We start from the raw sequence: 26,884 nt of genomic DNA on the forward strand, positions 1-26,884 counted from the left end.
ACAAATCTAATTTTATTGTCGACAATTCGTTGAGCAGTAACACTGTGTTTGAATACATCAATCAATCAATGTTTATTTATATAGCCCTAAGTCACAAGTGTCTCAAAGGGCTGCACAAGCCACAACGACATCCTCGGTTCAGAGCCCACATAAGGGCAAGGAAAAACTCACAACCCAGTGGGACGTCGATGTGAATGACTATGAGAAACCTTGGAGAGGACCGCAGATGTAGGTGACCCCCCCCCCCCCCCCCCCCCCTCCTCTAGGGGAGACCGGATGCAATGGACGTCGAGTGGGTCTAGCATAATATCGTTTAAGCCCAGTCCATAGTGGATCCAACATAATAGTGAGAGTCCAGTCCATAGTGGATCTAACATAATAGTAAGAGTCCAGTCCATAGTGGATCTAACATAATAGTGTGAGAGTCCAGTCCATAGTGGATCTAACATAATAGTGAGAGTCCAGTCCATAGTGGATCTAACATAATAATGAGAGTCCAGTCCATAGTGGATCTAACATAATAGTGAGAGTCCAGTCCATAGTGGATCTAACATAATAGTGAGAGTCTAATCCATAGTGGATCTAACATTATAGTGTGAGAGTCCAGTCCATAGTGGATCTAACATTATAGTGTGAGAGTCCAGTCCATAGTGGATCTAACATAATAGTGAGAGTCCAGTCCATAGTGGATCTAACATAATAGTGAGAGTCCAGTCCATAGTGGATCCAACATGATAGTGTGAGAGTCTAGTCCATAGTGGATCTAACATAATAGTGTGAGAGTCTAGTCCATAGTGGATCTAACATAATAGTGTGAGAGTCTAGTCCATAGTGGATCTAACATAATAGTGTGAGAGTCCAGTCCATAGTGGATCTAACATAATAGTGTGAGAGTCCAGTCCATAATGGATCTAACATAATAATGAGAGTCCAGTCCATAGTGGATCTAACATAATAGTGAGAGTCCAGTCCATAGTGGATCTAACATAATAGTGAGAGTCTAGTCCATAGTGGATCTAACATTATAGTGTGAGAGTCCAGTCCATAGTGGATCTAACATTATAGTGTGAGAGTCCAGTCCATAGTGGATCTAACATAATAGTGAGAGTCCAGTCCATAGTGGATCTAACATAATAGTGAGAGTCCAGTCCATAGTGGATCTAACATAATAGTGAGAGTCCAGTCCATAGTGGATCCAACATGATAGTGTGAGAGTCTAGTCCATAGTGGATCTAACATAATAGTGTGAGAGTCCAGTCCATAGTGGATCTAACATAATAGTGTGAGAGTCCAGTCCATAGTGGATCTAACATAACAGCGCTTAGATGGCAGCATATGTTGTTCCAAACCCTGTATGTACCTTTCAGCATGGGTAACTTTCACAGATGTGTAAGTTACCCATGCCTTGGGCACTAATGCACCTCCATACCATCACAGATGCTGGCTTTTGAACTTTGCGTCGATAACAGTCTGGATGGTTCGCTTCCCCTTTGGTCCGGATGACACGATGTCGAATATTTCCAAAAACAATTTGAAATGTGGACTCGTCAGACACTTTTCCACTTTGCATGAGTCCATCTTAGATGATCTCGGGCTCAGAGAAGCCGGCGGCGTTTCTGGATGTTGTTGATGAATGGCTTTCGCTTTGCATAGTAGAACTTTAACTTGCACTTACAGATGTAGCGACAAACTGTATTTAGTGACAGTGGTTATCTGAAGTGTTTCTGAGCCCATGTGGTGATATCCTTTAGAGATTGATGTCGGTTTTTGATACAGTGCCGTCTGAGGGATCGAAGGTCACGGTCATTCAATGTTGGTTTCCGGCCATGCCGCTTACGTGGAGTGATTTCTCCAGATTCTCTGAACCTTTTGATGATATTATGGAGCGTAGATGTTGAAATCCCTAAATTTCTTGCAATTGCACTTTGAGAAACGTTGTTCTTAAACTGTTTGACTATTTGCTCACGCAGTTGTGGACAAAGTGGTGTACCTCGCCCCATCTTGTGAAAGACTGAGCATCTTTTGGGAAGCTGTTTTTATACCCAATCATGGCACCCACCTGTTCCCAATTAGCCTGCACACCTGTGGGATGTTCCAAATAAGTGTTTGATGAGCATTCCTCAACTTTATCAGTATTTATTGCCACCTTTCCCAACTTCTTTGTCACGTGTTTCTGCCATCAAATTCTAAAGTTAATGATTATTTGCAAAAAAAAAAAAATGTTTATCAGTTTTAACATCAAATATGTTGTCTTTGTAGCACATTCAACTGAATATGGGTTGAAAATGATTTGCCAATCATTGTATTCCGTTTATATTTACATCTAACAATTTCCCAACTCATATGGAAACGGGGTTTGTAATATATTATATATACAGTTATTATATGTTCTTTACATACACTTGTAAAGAACATCATGTCATGGCTGTCTTGAGTTTCCAATCATTTCTCTTATTTTTTTTCCTGATAGAGTGATTGGAGCACATACTTGTTGGTCACAAAAAACATTCATGAAGTTTGCTTCTTTTATGAATTTACTGAAAATGTGAGCAAATGTGCTGGGTCAAAAGTATACATACAGCAATGTTAATATTTGCTTACATGTCCCTTGGCACGTTTACCTGCAATAATGCGCTTTTGGTAGCCATGGGTATTGTGGCCAAACCGCTCACTTTTTGTTTCATCTGACCACAGAACTTTCCTCCAGAGGGTCTTTTTTTTTTGTCCATGTGATGTCAAATGAAACAAAAATGTAGATGTTTGGCCACAATACCCAGCAATATGTTTGGAAGAGAAAAGGTGAGGCCTTTAACCCCAGGAACACCATTCCTACCGTCAAGCATGGTGGTGGTAGTATTATGCTCTGGGCCTGTTTTGCTGCCAATGGAACTGCTGCTTTACAGAGAGTAAATGGGACAATGAAAAAGGAGGATTACCTCCAAATTATTCAGGACAACCTAAAAAAGTGAGGCCTTTAACCCCAGGAACACCAATTCCTACCGTCAAGCATGGTGGTGGTAGTATTATGCTTTGGGCCTGTTTTGCTGCCAATGGAACTGCTGCTTTACAGAGAGTAAATGGGACAATGAAAAAGGAGGATTACCTCCAAATTATTCAGGACAACCTAAAACCTACTCAGTGGCCTAGTGGTTAGAGTGTCCGCCCTGAGATCGGTAGGTTGTGAGTTCAAATCCCGGCCGAGTCATACCAAAGACTATAAAAATGGGACCCATTACCTCCCTGCTTGGCACTCAGCATCAAGGGTTGGAATTGGGGGTTAAATCACCAAAAATGATTCCCGGGCGCGGCACCGCTGCTGCCCACTGCTCCCCTCACATCCCAGGGTGTGAACAAGGGGATGGGTCAAATGCAGAGGACACATTTCACCACACCTAGTGTGTGTGTGACAATCATTGGTACTTTAACTTTTAACTTTAACTTTAAAAGGTGAGGCCTTTAACCCCAGGAACACCATACATACCGTCAAGCATGGTGGTGGTAGTATTATTCTCTGGGCCTGTTTTGCTGCCAATGGAACTGCTGCTTTAAATGGGACAATGAAAAAGGAGGATTACCTCCAAATTCGTCAGGACAAGCTAAAATCATCAGCCTGGAGGTTGGGTCTTGGGCACAGTTGGGTGTTCCAACAGGACAATGACCCCAAACACACCACAAAAGTGGTAAAGGAATGGCTAAAGTCGACTAGACTCTCACAACATTATGCAAGATCTACTCGACGTCCCCTCCAAGGTTTCTCATTGTTATCCCATTGGGTTGAGCTTTTTCTTGCCCTGATGTGGGATCTGAGCCGAGGATGTCGTTGTGGCTTGTGCAGCCCTTTGAGACACTCGTGATTTAGGGCTATATAAGTAAACATTGATTGATTGATTGATGAATCAGGCTAGAATGAAGGTTTTAGAATGGCCTTCCCAAGTCCTGGACAATGCTGAAGAAACAAGTCCATGTCAGTAAACCAACACATTTAGCTGAATTGCACCAATTTTGTCAAGAGGAGTGGTCAGAAATTCCAGCAGAAGCTTGTGGATGGCTACCAAAAGCGCCTTATTGCAGGTAAACTTGCCAAGGGACATGTAAGCAAATATTAACATTGCTGTATGTATACTTTTGACCCTCACATTTTCAGTAGACCCATAATAAATTCATAACAGAACCAAACTTTATGAATGTTTTTTGTGACCAACAAGTATGTGCTCCAATCACTCTAATCACTAAAAAATAGGAGTTGTAGAAATGATTGGAAACTCAAGACAGCCATGACATTATGTTCTTCACAAGTATGTAAACTTTTGACCACGACTGTCTACCTTTGGCAGTTTTAATCCAGTAATTTCCAGGAGTTAGCTAACCCTCTGAGACACTTACTTAGTTTTTTTTACAGTCGCTAGGACACATTTCCCAATACTTAGCTCACTTTTTCAAAACTCTTCACACAGTGAGCGCAACTAACGTATAAATGGGCTAAACTGAGGATCAATTATCATTGCTTTGGCACAAAATGCATTCAATGACTACATCTTTCAAATTACATTCATTATTTTCTCACTTCGACACAACAACCGCCAAAACACTGTGTACTTACAGGTATACTTGCCAACCTTGAGACCTCTGATTTCGGGAGGTGGGGGCGTGGTCGGGGGTGGGACAGGGCGTGGTTGGGGGCGTGGTTAAGAGGGGAGGAGTATATTGACAGCTAGAATTCACCAAGTCAAGTATTTCATACATATATATATATATATATATATATATATATATATATCCTGAAAATATGCAAACAAAACTGTGTTTAGATAATTGATACTTCAAACTTGCATAAATAAATCTTAAGGAATATAACATAACTTGGCTTCTGAGAGCTTCAAAATGTAATGAATAAAATGCTAAAGTTGTTGATAAACAAGCAATTATTTTAATAATTAAATATGGTCATTTTAAATGAATTATTATGATCATTTAAAATTCATTATTTCAACTATGTTTATATTAATGTATAATTCTATGCCTGGATGTAATAAGGAGTCAGAAAAAATACAAATAAAAATACAATTAATTTTGATGTTTTTAGCAAAATATAGTAAAAATGTATTTAGTTTTTCTTTTTTTTAAATGAATAAATATATTTATTTTTAGGTAAGATAAACATAATAATACAATTTATCTCTAGTCTGGATGATTTAGTTCTTGTCACCCTGTTGTCCTCCCGTCGTGAAAAAAAGGCTGTCCTCACTCAGGTCCGCATGGAGCTGGAGGGGGCGTGGCCTCCAGCTCCGGCTGAAAATCGGGAGATTTTCGGGAGAATATTTGTCCTGGGAGGTTTTCGGGAGAGGCGCTGAATTTCGGGAGTCTCCCGGAAAATTCGGGAGGGTTGGCAAGTATGCTTACAGGCCAATTTGCACATGCTTACATACCGTTAAACTTAAGTTCAAAGCAATAACACAATGTGTACAGCTCTGGTAATGGGTACATTCGCACCCACCTGCACAAATGTACTTCAAAATGTAACAATCAAAATAAATATGACTTTTTTGTTTTGTTTACTAGGGCATGTATATATAATATGCATTAGTTTGACCATTTAAAATCAACGATAATGAAAAGGAGATGCTTGGAAATAGCATAAAAATGCCCCAAAAACGCGATTCATATCGTTACTTTTTGGTGTAACCATCATGAGCGTTCTGTTCAGGTATATTTCTTTTATATTTTGATAATTCATCATATTTATGTATTACTAAATTTAAATAGGTATTGATCAATCTTTAAGCTGTGTGTATTTGATTTCAGTTTGCTTTTGACATCTTATTTAGAATTGTAGTTGAAACTTTTACAACCTTGTGTTGCGCTCATGATGGCGTAACCAAACTCGATTTCATTTAATGATCTTATTTTGAATATTTATTCCCTTTTTTTACATGTAGTATATTTAAATATCCATTTATAAACATTGAATACATTTCAAATATCAATAAAATGCAATTGCCTTCATCTTATAGGGTAATGTTTAGTTACACCAACTACTTTAATTTTGCCTTTGAAAGTAACACTCCAATGTCCATTAGTGGAGCTGGTATATATATATATATATACCAATATAAACTTGAATAAGACAGCAATTTGACTCAATTTTGATCAAAGATTTAAGTGTAAAAAAAAAACCTGGAATAATATATATATATATATATACATATATATATATATTATTCCAGATTATTTTTTTTTTACACTTAAATTTTTGAGATTTAAAAAAATCTGGAATTAAATATATATATATATATATGTACTTTACCCACCTGTTGGACACCACTCTTAATATACGTTATTATAGTTAATATGATCAAAGATTTAAGTGTAAAAAAAATCTGGAATAATATTTATATATATATATATATATATATATATATATATATATATATATATATATTATTCCAGGGTTTTTTTTACACTTAAATCTCTCAAAGATTTAAGTGTAAAAGAAAAACTGGAATAATATATATATATATATATTATTCCAGATTTATTTTTTTTTACACTTAAATCTTTGAGATTTAAAAAAATCTGGAATAATATATATATATATATATATATATATATATATATATATATATATATATATATATATATATATATATATAAGACAGACATATAGACATATAAGAATAAGACAGCAATTTGACTCAATTTTGATCAAAGATTTAAGTGTAAAAAAAAAACTGGAATAATATATATATATATATATATATATATATATATATATATATATATATATATAAGACAGACATATAGACATATAAGAATAAGACAGCAATTTGACTCAATTTTGATCAAAGATTTAAGTGTAAAAAAAAAACTGGAATAATATATATATATATATATATATATATATATTATTCCAGTTTTTTTTTTACACTTAAATCTCTCAAAGAACTGGAATAATTATATATATATATATATATATATATATATATATATATATATATATATATATATTATATATATATATATATATATATATATATATATTATTCCAGATTTTTTTAAATCTCAAAGATTTAAGTGTAAAAAAAAAATCTGGAATAATATATATATATATATATATATATATATATATATATATATATATATTATTCCAGTTTTTTTTTACACTTAAATCTTTGAGAGATTTAAGTGTTAAAAAAAACAAAACTGGAATAATATATATATATATATTATTCCAGTTCTTTGAGAGATTTAAGTGTAAAAAAAAAACCTGGAATATATATATATATATATACATATATATATTATTCCAGTTTTTAAGTGTAAAAAAAAAACTGGAATAATATTTATATATATATATATATATATATATGTATATATATATATATATATATATATATATATATATATATATATATATATATAAATATTATTCCAGATTTTTTTTTACACTTAAATCTTTGATCATATTAACTATAATAACGTATATTAAGAGTGGTGTCCAACAGGTGGGTAAAGTACTTCCAAACATGTGTACATACATGGAGACATGTAGTGTGACGTCATCGGTCTTATTAAAAAAAAAAAAGGACATTTCAGCGACTTACTCGCCACCTTCAGCAGGACGCGTGCGCGCCACGTGACGTTGCCCGGAAGCTGGGCGCTGCACAGGTAGTCCCCTTCGTCCCCCTCGCGCACCCACCGGAAGTCCAGACTGCCGTCCTCCAGCAAGCCCACGCGAGGTCTGACGTCCGCGGCGGCACTGTCGAGGACGTCCACGGACACGTCCTGCCCGTCCTTCCACCACGCGGTCTGCGACGGCGTCACGTGGCCGTCGACGTAACACGGAAGTCGCACGGCGTCGCGCAGCCAGGCGGTGACGGACGTCGTCGTAGCAGACTCGTCGGCCCGAACCAAGACTGAAAACAAGGTCCGGCGTCACTTCCAATAGTTCACGACATGACGTGACGTCACCGCCGACTCACCTGTAGCGCACACAAACAAGCCGAGCAGCCGGACGGTCGTCGTCATCATCAGCAGCCTCCGCGCGGCTTCATGTACTTTAAGGAGAAAAGTGTCCCAGCCCGACCAGTCTGACCAGTTTACATGCTGTGTCCCACCCAGTCCACCTGACACCTCACCATGCTGCCTTCACTGGCCCCGCTCTCCCACCAACCGTCTGCGGATTAAAAAAAAGGACACCGCGGCTTTTCTGGTTTTTTTTCTTTCGTTTACTGGAGCAAATTGAACCGGAACCTTTGAACCACTGACACACCCTGAACGCACCTTCTTAAAGGCGCAGGCGCCGCTGTTGGTATCAAGCCGATACCACGTGATATTTAGGACCGATACGTTCTACCGTATTTTTTTCAATATCCTATATAGTTATTTCGTCATGTGATCGTAGTTATAACCAGTTTACGTTTCAGTACAAAAATGTAGGAAAACAATAAATATTTTATGTTGATACACACAAATTAAAGTACAAAATGGGTTTGATTAAATAACTGAAAATATGTGTTATGTGGCATTTTATCTAAATGTATTTATTATAATACCTTGGTTTAGTTTAGTTTGCTCTGTATGGAGGTGAATATGTCTTTAATTGTTTGCGTTTGAATTTTGTGAACATTTATTTTGTCGACAGTTTAATTAAATACAAAATTGTGAGCACGTGTGTAAAAATTTTGTGTAAAAAAAAAAAAAAAATCAGTGCCGAAATATTAGTTGCTTCAATCCAATCCAATCCACTTTATTTATATAGCACATTTAAACAACATTTTTTCCAAAGTGCTGCACAACAATATTAAAAACAATATTCAAATATTAACCTTAGCTCCACCAATGACTGAATAAAATAAATAAATATGAAAACAATTTGAAAATAAATATGATTAAAAACGATTTTAAAGGGTAAAACCAATTAAAACAGTAAATAGAAATCAACATTTATTTTTTTTAAAACACAGAGGACAGAAGACCACACCACTCACGTCAAAGAATAAAAGTGGGTTTTAAGACGAGACTTAAAACACTCCACTGTGGGAGCAGTTTGAACATGAAGGAGCAGAGTGTTCCAGAGAAGGCCCTGTCTCCCCGAGATTTAAGTCTGGTCTTGGGCTTCAAAACTCAAGTCCGCTAAATTAAAACCTCTTAAGGCCCAAGCTGTTTGTTTACATGTTTTTTTTATTTGTCTTTGCTATTTGGGCTTATTGGACCCTAAGTAGAATAAAAACTAAGAATCATCTTTTGATATGATGTACTTAGTCCATAAATCAAATCAAATCAACTTTATTTATAGAGCACATTTAAAATTTACCACAGGGGTAGCCAAAGTGCTGTACAATGAGCAGGTTAAAAGATAAAACGAGTACCGAGCAAACACAACACAACACAAACAGAACACGATAAAAAATAAATAATTAAAATAGAATTCATAAAAACAGGATCACAGCAGGTGTATTATGGGGCGCCATTGCAGGATGGATATCACTCAGTGTTAAAAGCCATGGAATAAAAGTATGTTTTTAAGAGAGATTTAAAAACAGGAACAGAGGAGGCTTGTCTAACACTCAGGGGTAGGTCGTTCCAGAGCTTGGGAGCAGCAACGGCGAAAGCTCTGTCACCTCTAAGCTTCAGCCTTGTGTCAGGGACCGTCAACAGCAGCTGATCGGCTGATCTTAAGGATCGGGTGGGGCAGTAAGGCTGAAGGAGGTCGGAGAGATAGGTTGGCGCGAGGTTGTTTAGACATTTAAAAACAAATAAAAGGAGTTTAAAATGTATTCGGAAACGCACAGGGAGCCAGTGAAGGGACGCTAAAATAGGGGTAATGTGCTCATGTCTGCGGGTCTGTGTTAGCAGACGAGCAGCAGAGTTCTGCACGAGCTGCAGGCGGGCGAGGGAGGCCTGGCTAATGCCTACATACAGGGCATTACAATAATCAAGACGAGTCGAGATAAAAGCGTGGATTAATTTCTCAAGATCATGTCTTGATAGAAGCGGTTTCACTTTCGCTATTTGGCGTAATTGATAAAAACTTTTTTGAACGACGCTGCTGATTTGTTTTTCGAATTTAAAATCTGAGTCAAACTTTACCCCCAGGTTTGTGACAGAGTCGCTGAGATACGGGGTCAGAGTGCCGAGGTCAACGTTGGGGGAGGGAGAGCGACTTGGACCGAACAACATAACTTCTGTTTTGTCTTCATTTAGGCTCAGGAAGTTAGCTGAAAGCCAGACTTTGATGTCGTGCAGGCAGTCAATAAGACGTTGAACCGTGTTATTTTGTGCCATGGGAAAATAAATCTGGCAATCATCGGCATAAAAATGAAATGCAATACTGTACTTCCTAAAAATAGAACCAAGGGGGAGAAGGTAAAGCGCAAATAAAATTGGGGCAAGGATTGAGCCCTGGGGGACCCCATGTGGTAAAGGAGCTGTGGACGACATAAAACTGTCTACTTTTACACAAAAACTCCACAAACGTGTACTTCATGTTTAGTGACATGCTAATTCTTATTTTTACACCTTTTTTTTTTCCAAAATTCCATTGTATGTTATATTCTTCTGACACCACCAGATAAAAGTATAAGTGTCCACATAAGCGGCCATAAGACCCCAATTCAGTAGTGTACACAATTTTGGAAATAAGAGCTAAAAGGTGCTGTCCACGCATGTGGCCACTAAGCCTTTAGAGGAGGAGACACAATTAAGCCAATTAGGTGTTAAGTTTGAAGTCACTTTATTTATTTTTTTTTACCCTGACTTTTCCTTCTCTAGATTTATTTTGCTCACAAATGTTATCAATTCAAATTGTCTGCAAATTTGATGGGGAAAAAATAATTTACACAATTCAAACGCAAAAAAAACTTAAGTTACATTACAAAAAGCTTTCATAATAGACACATTAACTATAGATAGATAGATAGTACATTATTTATTCCTTCAGGAGATAACTTTGTATATAATCTTGGACATACCTTATACACGGGCAACAATATGTACTTACACATATATTTTATAGAATATGAAAAATATGTAAGAAATATTCCACTTTAGAGAATTTGTGTATACACTGCAAAAAGTGAAATCTAAGTAAGATGAAATATGTCAAATAAGGGTGATATTTGCTTATTTTCTGTCTGATAAGATAATTCTTCTCACTAAGCAGATTTTATGTTAGAGTGTTTTACTTGTTGTAAGTGTTTTGGTCCTAAATGATCTCAGTAAGATATTACATCTTGTTGCTGAGATTTGATGATCTATATTGAGTGCTTGAAACTAGAATATCAAGTGTTGCAAAGCTGTGTCATCAACACTCACAAGTATAAAACTACTTTTTTAAAGTAATAATTTCTTACTTCAAGCATGAAAAAAATAATTATGATGCCGAGCACATGTCATTATGTCAAGATAATGGCACTAGCATTTACTTCATTTAAGAATATTTTTCAACATATTGAGCAAAAAGGTCTCATTTTTTTCTACCAAGAAAAGTGCACTTGTTATTAGTGAGAATATACTTATTTTAAGGTATTTTTGGGTTCATTGAAGTTAGCTAATTTTACTTGATTTGGAAAGTCTTGACAAGCCAAATTTTCTTGTTCTATTGGCAGATAATTTTGCTTAGTTCAAATAAAATACCCCTAACTTTTGTATTTTTTTTTTCTTGTTTTTGAACACAGACTTTTTGCAGTGTACGTGTGAACTAAGGCAACCACAAGAGGTCCTCAGTGTTCATAAAAAAAATAATATACTAATCAAATACAGGTAAAAGCCAGTAAATTAGAATATTTTGGAAAAACTTGATTTATTTCAGTAATTGCATTCAAAAGGTGTAACTTGTACATTATATTTATTCATTGCACACAGACTGATGCATTCAAATGTTTATTTCATTTAATTTTGATGATTTGAAGTGGCAACAAATGAAAATCCAAAATTCCGTGTGTCACAAAATTAGAATATTACCGACACCAGCAGATGACATGGCACCCCAAACCATCACCCAACCATGCAAATTTTGCATTTCCTTTGGAAATCGAGGTCCCAGAGTCTGGAGGAAGACAGGAGAGGCACAGGATCCACGTTGCCTGAAGTCTAGTGTAAAGTTTCCACCATCAGTGATGGTTTGGGGTGCCATGTCATCTACTGGTGTCGGTCCACTCTGTTTCCTGAGATCCAGGGTCAACGCAGCCGTCTACCAGCAAGTTTTAGAGCACTTCATGCTTCCTGCTGCTGACCTGCTCTATGGAGATGGAGATTTCAAGTTCCAACAGGACTTGGCGCCTGCACACAGCGCAAAATCTACCCGTGCCTGGTTTACGGACCATGGTATTTCTGTTCTAAATTGGCCCGCCAACTCCCCTGACCTTAGCCCCATAGAAAATCTGTGGGGTATTGTGAAAAGGAAGATGCAGAATGCCAGACCCAAAAACGCAGAAGAGTTGAAGGCCACTATCAGAGCAACCTGGGCTCTCATAACACCTGAGCAGTGCCAGAAACTCTTCGACTCCATGCCACGCCGCATTAACGCAGCAATTGAGGCAAAAGGAGCTCCAACCAAGTATTGAGTATTGTACATGCTCATATTTTTCATTTTCATACTTTTCAGTTGGCCAACATTTCTAAAAATCCCTTTTTTGTATTAGCCTTACACAATATTCTAATTTTGTGACACACGGAATTTTGGATTTTCATTTGTTGCCACTTCAAATCATCAAAATTAAATGAAATAAACATTTGAATGCATCAGTCTGTGTGCAATGAATAAATATAATGTACAAGTTACACCTTTTGAATGCAATTACTGAAATAAATCAAGTTTTTCAAAATATTCTAATTTACTGGCTTTTACCTGTATTTGATTAGTATATTATTTTTTTATGAACACTGAGGACCTCAACCTGTGGTTGCCTTCTGCCATTGCTGGTGTGTGGCGTTAGTGGGCAGTCAGAGTACTCTATTGGAGTAAGTAAATACGTAGTTTTATGCTAGTTTAAGGAGACAAATGTGTCAAAAAGGAAAAAAGGACTGAACAAAACACAGCGTAAAGGGTATAAAGTTCCAGAAATATATTGTTTACTCGCAGAAGTTTAATGTCATCGTATCGTCCTTGCCATCCCGTAGTTTTTTCTGTGTACCTTGAACGCACCGCCGTCAAAAGGACTGCTACCACTGAATAAACTGCGAGCAACTTTAGCTTAGCCAACCCGTCCAAGCCAACATGCCCGTGGATTTGACTCAGTGGACCGGCCCGCTGGCCCTCCAGGAGGTGGAAGAGAAGCCCGCCGGGCCTCTGACTATTAAATACGGCTCTGTGGAAATCGACGAGCTGGGCAAAGTGCTCACTCCGACGCAGGTATGCTAATGTTGATTAGCATAGCCCAGCTAGCAGCAGGCTAGCGTCTTTTAACACACGTTTAATTCAAATATGCTCCTTTTTGTGGATGGTTCGTAGAAAACAATGCGTTTAATGCACAAAAGGCCTGACATTTGAATGACAAATTATCAATGTTTTGTAAGTATTTAGTCTAGCTCGCTGTTAACCGTTTTTAAACTAGTTAGGCGAGCCTGTCATGCTGCTTTTTTGCCACTAGAGGGCGACATTGCTTGTTATTAACAGCATTTGATTGATTGAAACTTGTATTAGTAGATTGCACAGTTCAGTACATATTCCGTACAATTGACCACTAAATGGTAGCACCCCAATAAGTTTTTCAACTTGTTTAAGTCCACGTTAATCAATTCATGGTACAAATATATACTATCATCATAATACGGTCATCACACAAGTTAGTCATCAGAGTAAATTGAATTATTTACAATATGGGGGGTGGGATGTGGAGGGTTTGGTTGATATCAGCACTCCAGTCATCAACAATTGCATCATCAGAGAAATGGACATTGAAACAGTGTAGGTCTGACTTGGTAGGGTTGATAGTGAGTTCAGAAAGCATAAGAACAAGTATATACATTGGAAATACATTTGATTATTTACATTTGGGTATTTACAATCCGGGGAGGGTGTTAGTCAAGGGTTGAAGTTGCCTGGAGGTGTTGTTTTAGTGCGGTTTTGAAGGAGGATAGAGATGCCCTTTTTTTTTTACACCTGTTGGGAGTGCATTCCATATTGATGTGGCATAGAAGGAGAATGAGTTAAAGGGTAACATTATCACCAGACCTATGTAAGCGTCAATATATACCTTGATGTTGCAGAAAAAAGACCATATATTTTTTTAACCGATTTCCGAACTCTAAATGGGTGAATTTTGGCGAATTAAACGCCTTTCTATTATTCGCTCTCGGAGCGATGACGTCACTTTCGTCGGTGTGTTGTCGGAGGGTGTAACAACACGAAACAGGGACGGATTCAAGTTGCACCAGTGGCCCAAAGATGCGAAAGTGGCAAGAAATTGGACGAAATTTGTTCAAAATACGAGGCTGTGGGGAAAGCCGACGAAATGGTCGGTCGTTTGTTCCGCACACTTTACCGACGAAAGCTATGCTACGACAGAGATGGCAAGAATGTGTGGATATCCTGCGACACTCAAAGCAGATGCATTTCCAACGATAAAGTCAAAGAAATCTGCCGCCAGACCCCCATTGAATCTGCCGGAGTGTGTGAGCAATTCAGGGACAAAGGACCTCGGTAGCACGGCAAGCAATGGCGGCAGTTTGTTCCCGCAGACGAGCGAGCTAAACCCCCTATCGACCCTAGCTTCCCTGGCCTGCTGACATCAACTCCAAAACTGGACAGATCAGCTTTCAGGAAAAGAGCGCGGATGAGGGTATGTCTACAGAATATATTAATTGATGAAAATTGGGCTGTCTGCACTCTCAAAGTGCATGTTGTTGCCAAATGTATTTCATATGCTGTAAACCTAGTTCATAGTTGTTAGTTTCCTTTAATGCCAAACAAACACATACCAATCGTTGGTTAGAAGGCGATCGCCGAATTCGTCCTCGCTTTCTCCCGTGTCGCTGGCTGTCGTGTCGTTTTCGTCGGTTTCGCTTGCATACGGTTCAAACCGATATGGCTCAATATCTTCAGTTTCTTCTTCAATTTCGTTTTCGCTACCTGCCTCCACACTACAACCATCCGTTTCAATACATGCCTAATCTGTTGAATCGCTTAAGCCGCTGAAATCCGAGTCTGAATCCGAGCTAATGTCGCTATAGCTTGCTGTTCTTTCCGCCATGTTTGTTTGTGTTGGCATCACTATGTGACGTCACAGGAAAATGGACGGGTGTTTATAACGATGGTTAAAATCAGGCATTTTGAAGCTTTTTTTTAGGGATATTGCGTGATGGGTAAAATTTTGAAAAAAACTTCGAAAAATAAAATAAGCCACTGGGAACTGATTTTTAATGGTTTTAACCCTTTTGAAATTGTGATAATGTTCCCCTTTAAGACCAGTGGACGTGACTTGTTACCTGCCCACAGGTGCAGAACCAGCCCACGTCCATTACGTGGGAGGGATGCGACCCCACTAAGTTTTACACTTTGGCCCTGACCGACCCTGACGCCCCCAGTAGGAAAAACGCCAAATTCAGGTAAGTTATTAAAACCAGTGGTTCTTAACCTTGTTAGAGGTACTGAACCCCCCCAGTTTCATATGCGCATTCACCGAACCCTTCTATAGTGAAAATGTTCTTAATTTATAAATATTAAAGGGGAACATTATCACAATTTCAGAATGGTTAAAACCATTAAAAATCAGTTCCCAGTGGCTTATTATATTTTTCGAAGTTTTTTTCAAAATTTTACCCATCACGCAATATCCCTAAAAAAAGCTTCAAAGTGCCTGATTTTAACCATCGTTATATACACCCGTCCATTTTCCTGTGACGTCACATAGTGAAGCCAACACAAACATGGCGGATAGAACAGCAAGCTATAGCGACATTACATACCTGCCAACTACTCCGGTTTTCCCGTAATTAGTACGGTTTTCATCAACCTATTCCGGGTTACGGTTGCAGTGATAAAAAATACGGTTTTTCATTAATTAAATTTTTTTTTTTTTTTTAAAGTTTTATTCACGAAATTGCGTAACAACAATGACAATCGACACTGCTTCCCGTAACTTCCTATCGAGCCATTCCGAATGCCATGCGCGAGGCTATTTATAGCACCGCTGCCAAGCACGAGGCACCAGTTGCCATTGTTTCCAAACGAGCGAACGATCATGGAATCAGCCGGAGAAAAATCGCAAACGAGTCTTAAACCGAAAAGAAAACTGCAGTCATTCCGTGAAGAATATTCAAAAGCCTATCCGGGAATAATTATCCGTTCCAAAAAGGGTGAAAACTGCGCGAATTGCACCTTGTGCAGACAAGATTTTTCGATCGGACACGGAGGAATTAGCGATGTAAAAGACCACGTTGGGACAAAAAAACACAAGTCTAATGCCGTTGCTAGCGATACAAGTGGAAAACTTTCAACGTTTTTCGTCGCCCAAACACATTCTTTGGATGTGATAAATGCCGAAGTTTTATTTACGGAGGCAATAATTGAGCAAACAAAAAGGTAATGACACCAATGTTATCTATTGGAATTGTTTAGTACTGTTATACTGTTAAAAGTGTTTATACTATTTATGCTTTCAAGTCCAAGTTGAAGAAATCTTGTTAAATGTTGACAGCATAACTACCAAAATACAGAAGTATGTCCTTAATATTTTTGCAGTGCTATTTCTGTTGAAAAGTTAAAATGATGACATTAGAGATGTGATGTGCCACTTTTCAAGTGTCTGATGGCTTAAATTAATTTTCATTAATTTTTCATATTTTGAATTCTTTTGAAAGGCTTACAAAAAAACTACATTTGAATTGTAATTCCATGCTATTGACAGGACTATTAATTTTAATGAAGTTAGCTTACCATGTTTACAGTATGATAATTGTGATAGAAATGTGAATTTTAGGCACAGAATATTTTTTACAATTGAACAAGGCAGTAGATTATACAAGCTTGGACAGAAAGTTAATAATGACACCAATTTTTTTTTTTAATGGAATTGTTTAGTACTGTTTTACCATTTGTTTACTGTAAAAAGTGTTTATACTGTTTATACTTTCAATTAACAAATTGAAGTCTTGTGAAAGGTTGACAGGATAACTGGCATTAACTGTCAAAATAATTTCAAACTATTGAAGTTAGCTTACAGAATAAACATGTCAATCAACCCATATGATTTTTGCTGTAATATTTTTGTTTTGAAAAGTCACTGTGACTGATAGAAAAGTGATGGTTTTAGCAACATTTTAACCTGTCTGAATGCTAATAATCATTTTGCGTCGGGGGGGCGAAGGAACCCCCCACCAGGACTTTGTCCTGGACCTACCGGGGCCTGCGGCCCCTGGACCCTGGCTACTAGGTTTTTCTGATTTCAAAAGTTGGCAGGTATGACATTAGCTCGGATTCAGACTCGGATTTCAGCGGCTTAAGCGATTCAACAGATTACGCATGTATTGAAACGGATGGTTGTAGTGTGGAGGCAGGTAGCGAAAACGAAATTGAAGAAGAAACTGAAGCTATTGAGCCATATCGGTTTGAACCGTATGCAAGCGAAACCGACGAAAACGACACGACAGCCAGCAACGTCGAATTCGGCGATCGCCTTCTAACCAACGATTGGTATGTGTTTGTTTGGCATTAAAGGAAACTAACAACTATGAACTAGGTTTACAGCATATGAAATACATTTGGCAACAACATGCACTTTGAGAGTGCAGACAGCCCATTTCAGGCGCGCTAAGAACATATATTTTTCCACGATTTCAGCACTCAGGTTAACCATACCTAAATAGACACAAAATACTGCATTACACAAGACTACCTGAATGTACTCGATTGATTGAAAAAAATAAATGTTTTTAAGCTAAAATATTGGTAAACACAGTTTATGTATAATAATTTACGTAAAACCGCGAGTAATGAATAAAATTTTCATCAATTAATATATTCTGTAGACATACCCTCATCCGCTCTCTTTTCCTGAAAGCTGATCTGTCCAGTTTTGGAGATGATGTCAGCATCTGCTTTGAGTATCGCAGGATATCCACACATTCTTGCCATCTCTGTCGTAGCATAGCTTTCGTCGGTAAAGTGTGCGGAACAAACGACTGACCATTTCGTCGGCTTTCCCCACAGCCTCGTATTTTGAACAAATTTCGTGCAATTTCTTGCCACTTTCACATCTTTGGGCCACTGGTGCAACTTGAATCCGTCCCTGTTTCGTGTTGTTACACCCTCCGACAACACACCGACGAAAGTGAGAACATGGCGGATTGCTTCCCGATGTGACGTCATCGCTCCGAGAGCGAATAATAGAAAGGCGTTTAATTCGCCAAAATTCACCCATTTAGAGTTCGGGAATCGGTCAAAAAAATATATGGTCTTTTTTCTGCAACATCAAGGTATATATTGACGCTTACATAGGTCTGGTGATAATGTTCCCCTTTAACCATGAAATGATGTTATTATATTAAAGAAATACTAATAAAGATATATTTTATAAACAGACAGTGACAGGAATGTACACATGATCCCATGTTTACATCTCATTGTGCAACATGTGAATGTTTTAGTGGGAACTAAATGCGATATCGGAAAGGAGTACACATTATTTCCAAAGCAGGACTCCCACCCAGACATACAATACTAGTACCGTATTTTTCGGAGTATAAGTTGCACCGGCCAAAAATGCATAATAAAGAAGGTAAAAAACATATATAAGTCGCACTGGAGTATAAGTCACGTTTTTTGGGGGAAATGTATTTGATAAAAGCCAACAGCAAGAATAGACATTTGAAAGGCAATTTAAAATAAATGAAGAATAGTGAACAACAGGCTGAATAAGTGTACGTTATATGAGGCATAAATAACCAACTGGTATGTTAACGTAACATATTATGGTAAGAGTCATTCAAATAACTATAACATATAGAACATGCTATACGTTTACCAAACAATCTGTCACTCCTAATCGCTAAATCCCATGAAATCTTATACGTCTAGTCTCTTACGTGAATGACATAAATAATATTATAATGTGTTAATCATTTCACACACAAGTCGCTCCTGAGTATAAGTCGCACCCCCGGCCAAACTATGAAAAAAAACTGCGACTTATAGTCCGAAAAATACGATACACAGCTCATGAAAAACAATATGTTGTGTTACTGTCATTTTAAGTGGGCCAAAACACTTATATTGCAAAATAATCCCATGGAATTGATTATAATAATCAAACATTTAACTTGTTATTTAGTCAGGTTTGGGACAGGTGTGCTGCAGGTGTGGCCACAGTGTGACGTCGCTCACAGGAGTTTTTGCGTTTGCTCACGCATATGGAAAATTAGAGGGAACATGGTTTGGGGGCATCCATATGTGGAGGGAGGTGTGGCCAGCGTGCCTGCAGGAGCAAAGGTCACCGCCTCTGCCTGCGGCGCTGAGGACGGGCACCATCGGATGGGATGCATGTGCTGACGGCGAGACACAGCTGACAGTGAGCGGGAGAGAGGATACGGACGTGACTAAAAAATGTCACGTTCTGAGGGAGACTTTGAGAAAATCTATGTGCCTTAAAAGCTTTGTTAAAAACTGCACGCTTGGCTCCTGTGAAGTGTATGTCAGTGGGACCGCTAGGAAGCGACGTCCACACCATAATAAGTTTTTATTTACACGATGAGTCGGGTGTGTCTTGACCTCCGTCGAACCCCTAGTGTTCGATCCAACCCAGGTTAAGGACCACTGTATTAAACAGTAGAAATGATTACTTTTGAAGTGTTTGTCCTCCATTTTGGTGTGTTGTGATGAATCTACAAGGGAGTGGCATCACTTCCTGGTGGTCAACATGAAGGGGAACGACGTGTCGTCCGGCCGCGTCATGTCCGACTACGTGGGCTCCGGTCCTCCTCAGGACACAGGTGAGACACGACTCCGAACAACCGGGCTTTCTGCTCCGCCGCTCCCAGTCTGTGGCATGCTCTCCCTGACCACCTGAGGGCACCACAGACTGTGGATGCTTTTAAAACCCTTCTTTTTTTTAAAAAAAAACAACCTTTTTATAGATATATGCATACTAGTTGTAGCTATTAGGCTGTTCTAGTTTTTATTTTTATTTTTTATTTGTTCAATACACTGTAGCACTTTAAGGTTGTTTGCTCAATGTAAAGTGATTTTTACAAATAAAATCTATTATTATTATTATTATTAAGGAGGACAATCAGTCACACCCCCACTCTCCTGCAGGTCTGCACCGGTACGTGTGGCTGGTCTACGAGCAGGCGGGCCAGCTGGCCTGCAGCGAGACGGTCCTCACCAAGCGCTCGGGCGACGGGCGCGGCAAGTTTAAGATCCAGAGCTTCCGGAAGAAGTACCAGCTGGGCGCCCCCGTGGCGGGTACCTGCTACCAGGCCGAGTGGGACGACTACGTGCCCAAACTTTACCAGCAGCTCGCCGGAAAGTAAACAAGAATAAAAAAAAAAAAGTGGTACTTTTCCCCTCTTTGAGGACATCTTCTTTTGCACTCACACCACAACACTAATCATGCTTTTGTTTTGAAAGTGCCACTGATTGTTCTGACAAGTGAAATTTCAACTGCGCAATAAATCGACTAAACTTTTTCTTGTTATATTCTTATTTTACTGTTATATTTTTATTCCCATTGTTGCTTTTTATTTTTATTCTTATTGAATTACTTTTTTATTTTTTTTCCATTTATACCCCCATTATTTACTTTCTAAATTTGATCTCAATTCTCTACACTGCTGCTGGAATTGTAATTTTCCTGAGGGAACTCCTGAAGGAATCAATATAGTACCATCTGCTTTTTTGGAGGTTATATTTTAAAGTGAATTATAGCACAATGAATGCAAAGTTAAGAAAAATTAAATATTATTTAGACAATATTTAGGGCATACTTGCCAACCTTGAGACCTCCGATTTCGGGAGGTGGGGGGCGTGGCCGGGGGTGGGGTGGGGCGTGGTTAAGAGGGGAGGAGTATATTGACAGCTAGAATTCACCAAGTCAAGTATTTCATACACATATATATATATATATACACATATATACATATATATAAATAAAGACTTGACTTTTAGTGAATTCTAGCTATATATATATATATATATATATATATATATAAAATAAAGACTTGACTTTTAGTGAATTCTAGCTATATATATATATATATATATATATATATATATATATATATCCTGAAAATATGCAAACAAAACTGTGTTTAGATAATTGATACTTCAAACTTGCATAAATAACTCTTAAGGAATATAACATAACTTGGCTTCTGAGAGCTTCAAAATGTAATGAATAAAATGCTAAAGTTGTTGATAAACAAGCAATTATTTTAATAATTAAATATGGTCATTCTAAATGAATTATTATGATCATTTCAAATTAATTATTTCAAATATGTTTATTTTAATGTATAATTCTATGGCTGGATGTAATAAGGAGTCAGAAAAAATACAAATAAAAATACAATCAATTTTGATGTTTTTAGCAAATTATAGTAAACATTTATTTATTTTTTAAATTAATAAATATATTTATTTTTTAGGTAAAATAAACATAATAATACAATTTATCTCTAGTCTGGATGATTTAGTTCTTGTCACCCTGTTGTCCTCCCGTCTTGAAAAAAGGCTGTCCTCACTCAGGTCCGGAAGGACCTGGAGGGGGCGTGGCCTCCAGCTCCGGCTGAAAATCGGGAGATTTTCGGGAGAATATTTGTACCGGGAGGTTTTCGGGTGAGGCGCTGAATTTCGGGAGTCTCCCAGAAAATTCGGGAGAAAAATATAAAAGGTATAATTGTAATGTTTTTGTTTTTTTATAACATGTCTCGTCGTTACAATCCGCTACTGTTGCAATGGCGCCCTCTCGCGGTAGCAGCGAGTTACTACAGTAAAACTAAAAAGCATCAAAACGCCATACAATACAACTATTTCCTACGTTATTAAACTAAAACACACGCGGGGGGGACATGTTGTATTGTTTTCTAAAAAGGTTTTTGAGTGATTTAATTGGACTTTTATGAAGATTTACAGGAAAAAAAATATGTTGGTTTCTTTATTAAAACCTTTCAAATATCACTTGTTTTACAATAGTGACCTCTGGCGGTAGCACACTGACCTTACTCCATGCAGTGTTCAAGGCTGAATGCCATCCATCCATCCATTTCCTACCGCTTGTCCCGTTTGGGGTCGCGGGAGCCTATCTCAGCTGCCTTCGGGCGGAAGGCAGGGTGCATCCTGGACAAGTCGCCAACACAGATAGACAACATTCACACTAGGGACCATTTAGTGTTGCCAATCAACCTATCCCCAGGTGCATGTCTTTGGAGGTGGGAGGGGCCTATCCCCAGGTGCATGTCTTTGGAGGTGGGAGGGGCCTATCCCCAGGTGCATGTCTTTGGAGGTGGGAGGGGCCTATCCCCAGGTGCATGTCTTTGGAGGTGGGAGGGGCCTATCCCCAGGTGCATGTCTTTGGAGGTGGGAGGGGCCTATCCCCAGGTGCATGTCTTTGGAGGTGGGGAGAACATGCAAAAACTCCACACAGAAAGATTCATTAAATCAAACTAAAAGTATATTATTTCAGGAACATAACTAAGTTAAATAAATATGAAATATTTATAGAATTGTGTGTAATATGTAACATTTTAAATGATTAAAAAATAAAATTCATACAATTAATTATCATGATAGAAAAAAAATCTTACAAATACAAAATCTAAATAAATTCAAACAGTTGTTTCAAAAAATATTTTATGTAATGTATTTAACTTTTGGAAAATATTGCATTGAGACTGAATTAAATAGAAGATATAAAAAATAAAAATAAAAAGGTGAAAAGTGCAACAAGTTGAGGACGCAGCAAGCGTTGTGTCATCAGCACTTTATTTACAAATATAATTAAAAGCTTTTAAACACATCCATGCTTTTCTCTTAAACGGGGGGGCGAGGGGATGTGATTAAAGTGCATGCAATGACGTCATCATCATCATCATCATAAGAAGAGTGTTAAAAAAAGTGATGATGGAGTCACTTTTAGCAGAGGGGACAATAAAGAGAAATTTGGCGTGAGATTTAAAATAGAATATGAAAATACATAAAAGCTCTCCATAAATCCTTCCTTACAAAGCCCCGCCCCCTCCCTCACATGAAGCCCTTTTGTGCGACAACTTCATCATCATTATTATTATTAATATTCACATTGGCTGCCAGTGCTGCGAGTAATCACATTACATCTCTTATGTACACCAAAGTGTCTCATTGGTCCTAAAAAAAAGTCAACAGGAAGTGACTCTGCTCGGCCCCGCCTCCTGTCAGGATACGCCACAAGAGGAGGTCGTCCCTGGATGAGGGAGGGGGTAAGGAGGGTGAGGTCACTTCCTGTCGGCCCACTAGAGGGCGCTCTCACGCTCGGCCTCTCATCTGTAGTCGTCTTTGGCGAAGTCCATGGCGGCCAGGTTGCCAAAGCCCAGCCGCAAACTCTCCATGTCGAAGGCGTCGATCTCGCGCTCCTGGCGCTCCAGCAGGTGTTTGATGCGGTCGGTGCGCTCCTTCTGAAGGGAAACCAGCTCCTCTTCGATCTGCAACGTCAGCACCGTCGCTTTTTACACTTTTTGCAACACAAGACATCAGAAACAACTACTGACAGGGGCGGGGCAGACAGTGCATGTCCAGCAGAGGGTGCTGTTGCCCTAAAAAGTATCATTCATCTTCACGGGGGAATGACAGAAGTAGAAATAATCTGTTCCGGGGTTTAACTCTGGACATCAGGAAACAGAACTGTGCAATTTTTACATTCTTAAGCATTTTATACGCATAAAAAGAAGCCAACGGCTAAAAACAAAATTCATAGCAAGTGTATAAATAAGCTAACAACATTGTTATCTGTCATAAAAAGGTCAAACAGAATCAAACACTATCAAAGAATCCAATTCCTAGCTGTCATAAAAGTGTAAAAAGAAGGAAACAGTTAAAAACTAAACAATAATTAGCTGACATAAAAGTGTAAAAAGAAGCTAACCGCTAAAACAATACAATAGCTGTCATTAAAGTGTAAAAATAAGCTAACCGCTAAAACAATAATTAGCTGTCATAAACGTGTAAAAAGAAGCGGACCAGTAAAACAATAATTAGGTATCATGAAAGTGTAAAAAGAAGCTAACCGCTAAACAATAATTAGCTGTCATAAAAGTGTAAAAAGAAGCTAACCTGTAAAACAATAGTTATCATAAAAGTGTAAAAAGAAGCTAACCACTAAAACAATGAGTAGCTGTCATAAAAGTGTAAAAATAAGCTAACCACTAAAACAACAATTAGCTGTCATAAAAGTGTAAAAAGAAGCTAACCACTAAATCCGTCATAAAAGTGTAAAAAGAAGCTAACTGCTTAAACAAAAATTAGCTGTCATAAGAGTGTAAAAAGAAGCTAACCGCTAAACAATAATTAACTGTCATAAAAGTGTAAAAAGAAGCTAATCACAAAAACAATGATTAGCTGTCATAAAAGTGTAAAAAGAAGCTAACCTGTAAAACAATAGTTAGTTATCATAAAAGTGTAAAAATAAGCTAACCATTAAAACAATAATTAGCTGTCATAAAAGTGTATAAAGAAGCTAACTGCTTAAACAAAAATTAGCTGTCATGAGAGTGTAAAAAGAAGCTAACCGCTAAACAATAATTAACTGTCATAAAAGTGTAAAAAGAAGCTAACCACTAAAACAATAATTAGCTATCATAAAATTGTAAAAAGAAGCTAACTGCTAAAACAATAATTAGCTGTCAAAAAAGTGTAAAAATAAGCTAACCACTAAAACAACAATTAGCTGTCATAAAAGTGTAAAAAGAAGCTAACCACTAAAACAATAATTAGCTGAAATAAAAGTGTAAAAAGAAGCTAAGCGCTAAAACAATACAATAATTAGCTGTCATTAAAGTGTAAAAAGAAGCTAACCGCTAAAACAATAATTAGCTGTCATAAAAGTGTAAAAAGAAGCTAACCTGTAAAACAATAATTAGCTGTCATAAAAGTGTAAAAAGAAGCTAACTGCTAAAAACAATACTATAATTAGCTGTCATGAAAGTGTACAAAGAAGCTAACCTGTAAAACAATAATTAAGTATCATGAAAGTGTAAAAAGAAGCTAACTGCTAAACAATATTTAGCTGTCATAAAAGTGTAAAAAGAAGCTAACCACTAAAACAATGATTAGCTGTCATAAAAGTGTAAAAAGAAGCTAACCTGTAAAACAATAGTTAGTTATCATAAAAGTGTAAAAAGAAGCTAACCACTAAAACTATAATTAGCTGTCATAAAAGTGTATAAAGAAGCTAACTGCTTAAACAAAAATTAGCTGTCATGAGAGTGTAAAAAGAAGCTAACCGCTAAACAATAATTAGCTGTCATAAAAGTGTAAAAAGAAGCTAACCACTAAAACAATAATTAGCTATCATAAAATTGTAAAAAGAAGCTAACTGCTAAAACAATAATTAGCTGTCAAAAAAGTGTAAAAATAAGCTAACCACTAAAACAACAATTAGCTGTCATAAAAGTGTAAAAAGAAGCTAACCACTAAAACAATAATTAGCTGTCATAAAAGTGCAAAAAGAAGCTAACCACTAAAGCCGTCATAAAAGTGTAAACAGAAGCTAACCACTAAAACAATAATTAGCTGTCATAAAAGTGCAAAAAGAAGCTAACCACTAAAGCCGTCATAAAAGTGTAAACAGAAGCTAACCACTAAAACAATAATTAGCTGTCATAAAAGTGCAAAAAGAAGCTAACCACTAAAGCCGTCATAAAAGTGTAAAAAGAAGCTAACTGCTAAACAATAATTAGCTGTCATAAAAGTGTAAAAAGAAGCTAACTGCTAAAAACAATACTATAATTTGCTGTCATGAAAGTGTAAAAAGAAGCTAACCTGTAAAACAATAATTTGGTATCATGAAAGTGTAAAAAGAAGCTAACTGCTAAACAATAATTAGCTGTCATAAAAGTGTAAAAAGAAGATAACCACTAAAACAACAATTAGCTGTCATAAAAGTGTAAAAAGAAGCTAACCACTAAAACAATGATTAGCTGTCATAAAAGTGTAAAAAGAAGCTAACCTGTAAAACAATAGTTAGTTATCATAAAAGTGTAAAAAGAAGCTAACCACTAAAACAATAATTAGCTGTCATAAAAGTGTAAAAAGAAGCTAACTGCTTAAACAAAAATTAGCTGTCATAAGAGTGTAAAGAGAAGCTAACCGCTAAACAATAATTAGCTGTCATAAAAGTGTAAAAAGAAGCTAATCACTAAAACAATAATTAGCTATCATAAAATTGTAAAAAGAAGCTAAATGCTACAACAATAATTAGCTGTCATAAAAGTGTAAAAATAAGCTAACCACTAAAACAACAATTAGCTGTCATAAAAGTGTAAAAAGAAGCTAACCACTAAAACAATAATTAGCTGTCATAAAAGTGTAAAAAGAAGCTAACCACTAAAGCCGTCATAAAAGTGTAAAAAAAAGCTAACTGCTAAACAATAATTAGCTGTCATAAAAGTGTAAAAAAAGCTAACCACTAAAGCTGTCATAAAAGTGCAAAAAAAGCTAAGCACTAAAGCCGTCATAAAAGTGTAAAAAGAAGCTAACTGTTAAACAATAATTAGCCGTCATAAAAAAAGTGTAAAAAGAAGCTAACCACTAAAACAATAATTAGCTGTCATAAAAGTGTAAAAAGAAGGTAACAGTTAAAAACGATACATAAATTATTGTCATCAAAGTGTAAAAAGAAGCTAACTGCTAAAAACAATAATTAGCTGTCATAAAAGTGTAAAAAGAAGGTAATAGTTAAAAACGATACATAAATTT

The 26,884-nt window shown here is 37.2% G+C and overlaps 3 protein-coding genes across 6 annotated transcripts in view; 1 reads left to right on the forward strand and 2 right to left on the reverse strand.

The window, feature by feature from the left end:
* The window catches only part of LOC133578266 (V-set and immunoglobulin domain-containing protein 10-like), a 46,995-nt gene extending 38,702 nt beyond the window's left edge, over positions 1–8,293 (reverse strand). The window contains exons 1-2 of the mRNA XM_061932552.1: positions 7,980–8,293; positions 7,602–7,913 (exon numbers count right to left, since the gene is read on the reverse strand). Of these exons, the coding sequence (XP_061788536.1) occupies positions 7,602–7,913; positions 7,980–8,028 (361 nt within the window). The 5' untranslated portion in view covers positions 8,029–8,293. The remainder of the gene's footprint in view (positions 1–7,601; positions 7,914–7,979) is intronic.
* A 4,815-nt stretch (positions 8,294–13,108) lies between these two features.
* On the forward strand, positions 13,109–20,625 carry pebp1 (phosphatidylethanolamine binding protein 1). Its single transcript, XM_061928032.1, has 4 exons — positions 13,109–13,351; positions 15,437–15,546; positions 19,826–19,926; positions 20,252–20,625. The coding sequence occupies exons 1-4, from the start codon at positions 13,217–13,219 to the stop codon at positions 20,467–20,469; spliced, it is 564 nt and encodes a 187-aa protein (XP_061784016.1). The 5' UTR covers positions 13,109–13,216; the 3' UTR covers positions 20,470–20,625.
* A 2,276-nt stretch (positions 20,626–22,901) lies between these two features.
* Positions 22,902–26,884, reverse strand: part of taok3a (TAO kinase 3a) — a 270,675-nt gene continuing 266,692 nt past the window's right edge. For all 4 annotated transcript variants that reach the window (XM_061932585.1, XM_061932564.2, XM_061932575.2 and 1 more), the window contains one exon: positions 22,902–23,613. In XM_061932585.1, the coding sequence (XP_061788569.1) occupies positions 23,452–23,613 (162 nt within the window). In that variant the 3' untranslated portion in view covers positions 22,902–23,451. The remainder of the gene's footprint in view (positions 23,614–26,884) is intronic.

Source organism: Nerophis lumbriciformis, linkage group LG03 (assembly GCF_033978685.3).
Source record: "Nerophis lumbriciformis linkage group LG03, RoL_Nlum_v2.1, whole genome shotgun sequence".
NCBI classification, from domain to species: domain Eukaryota; kingdom Metazoa; phylum Chordata; class Actinopteri; order Syngnathiformes; family Syngnathidae; genus Nerophis; species Nerophis lumbriciformis.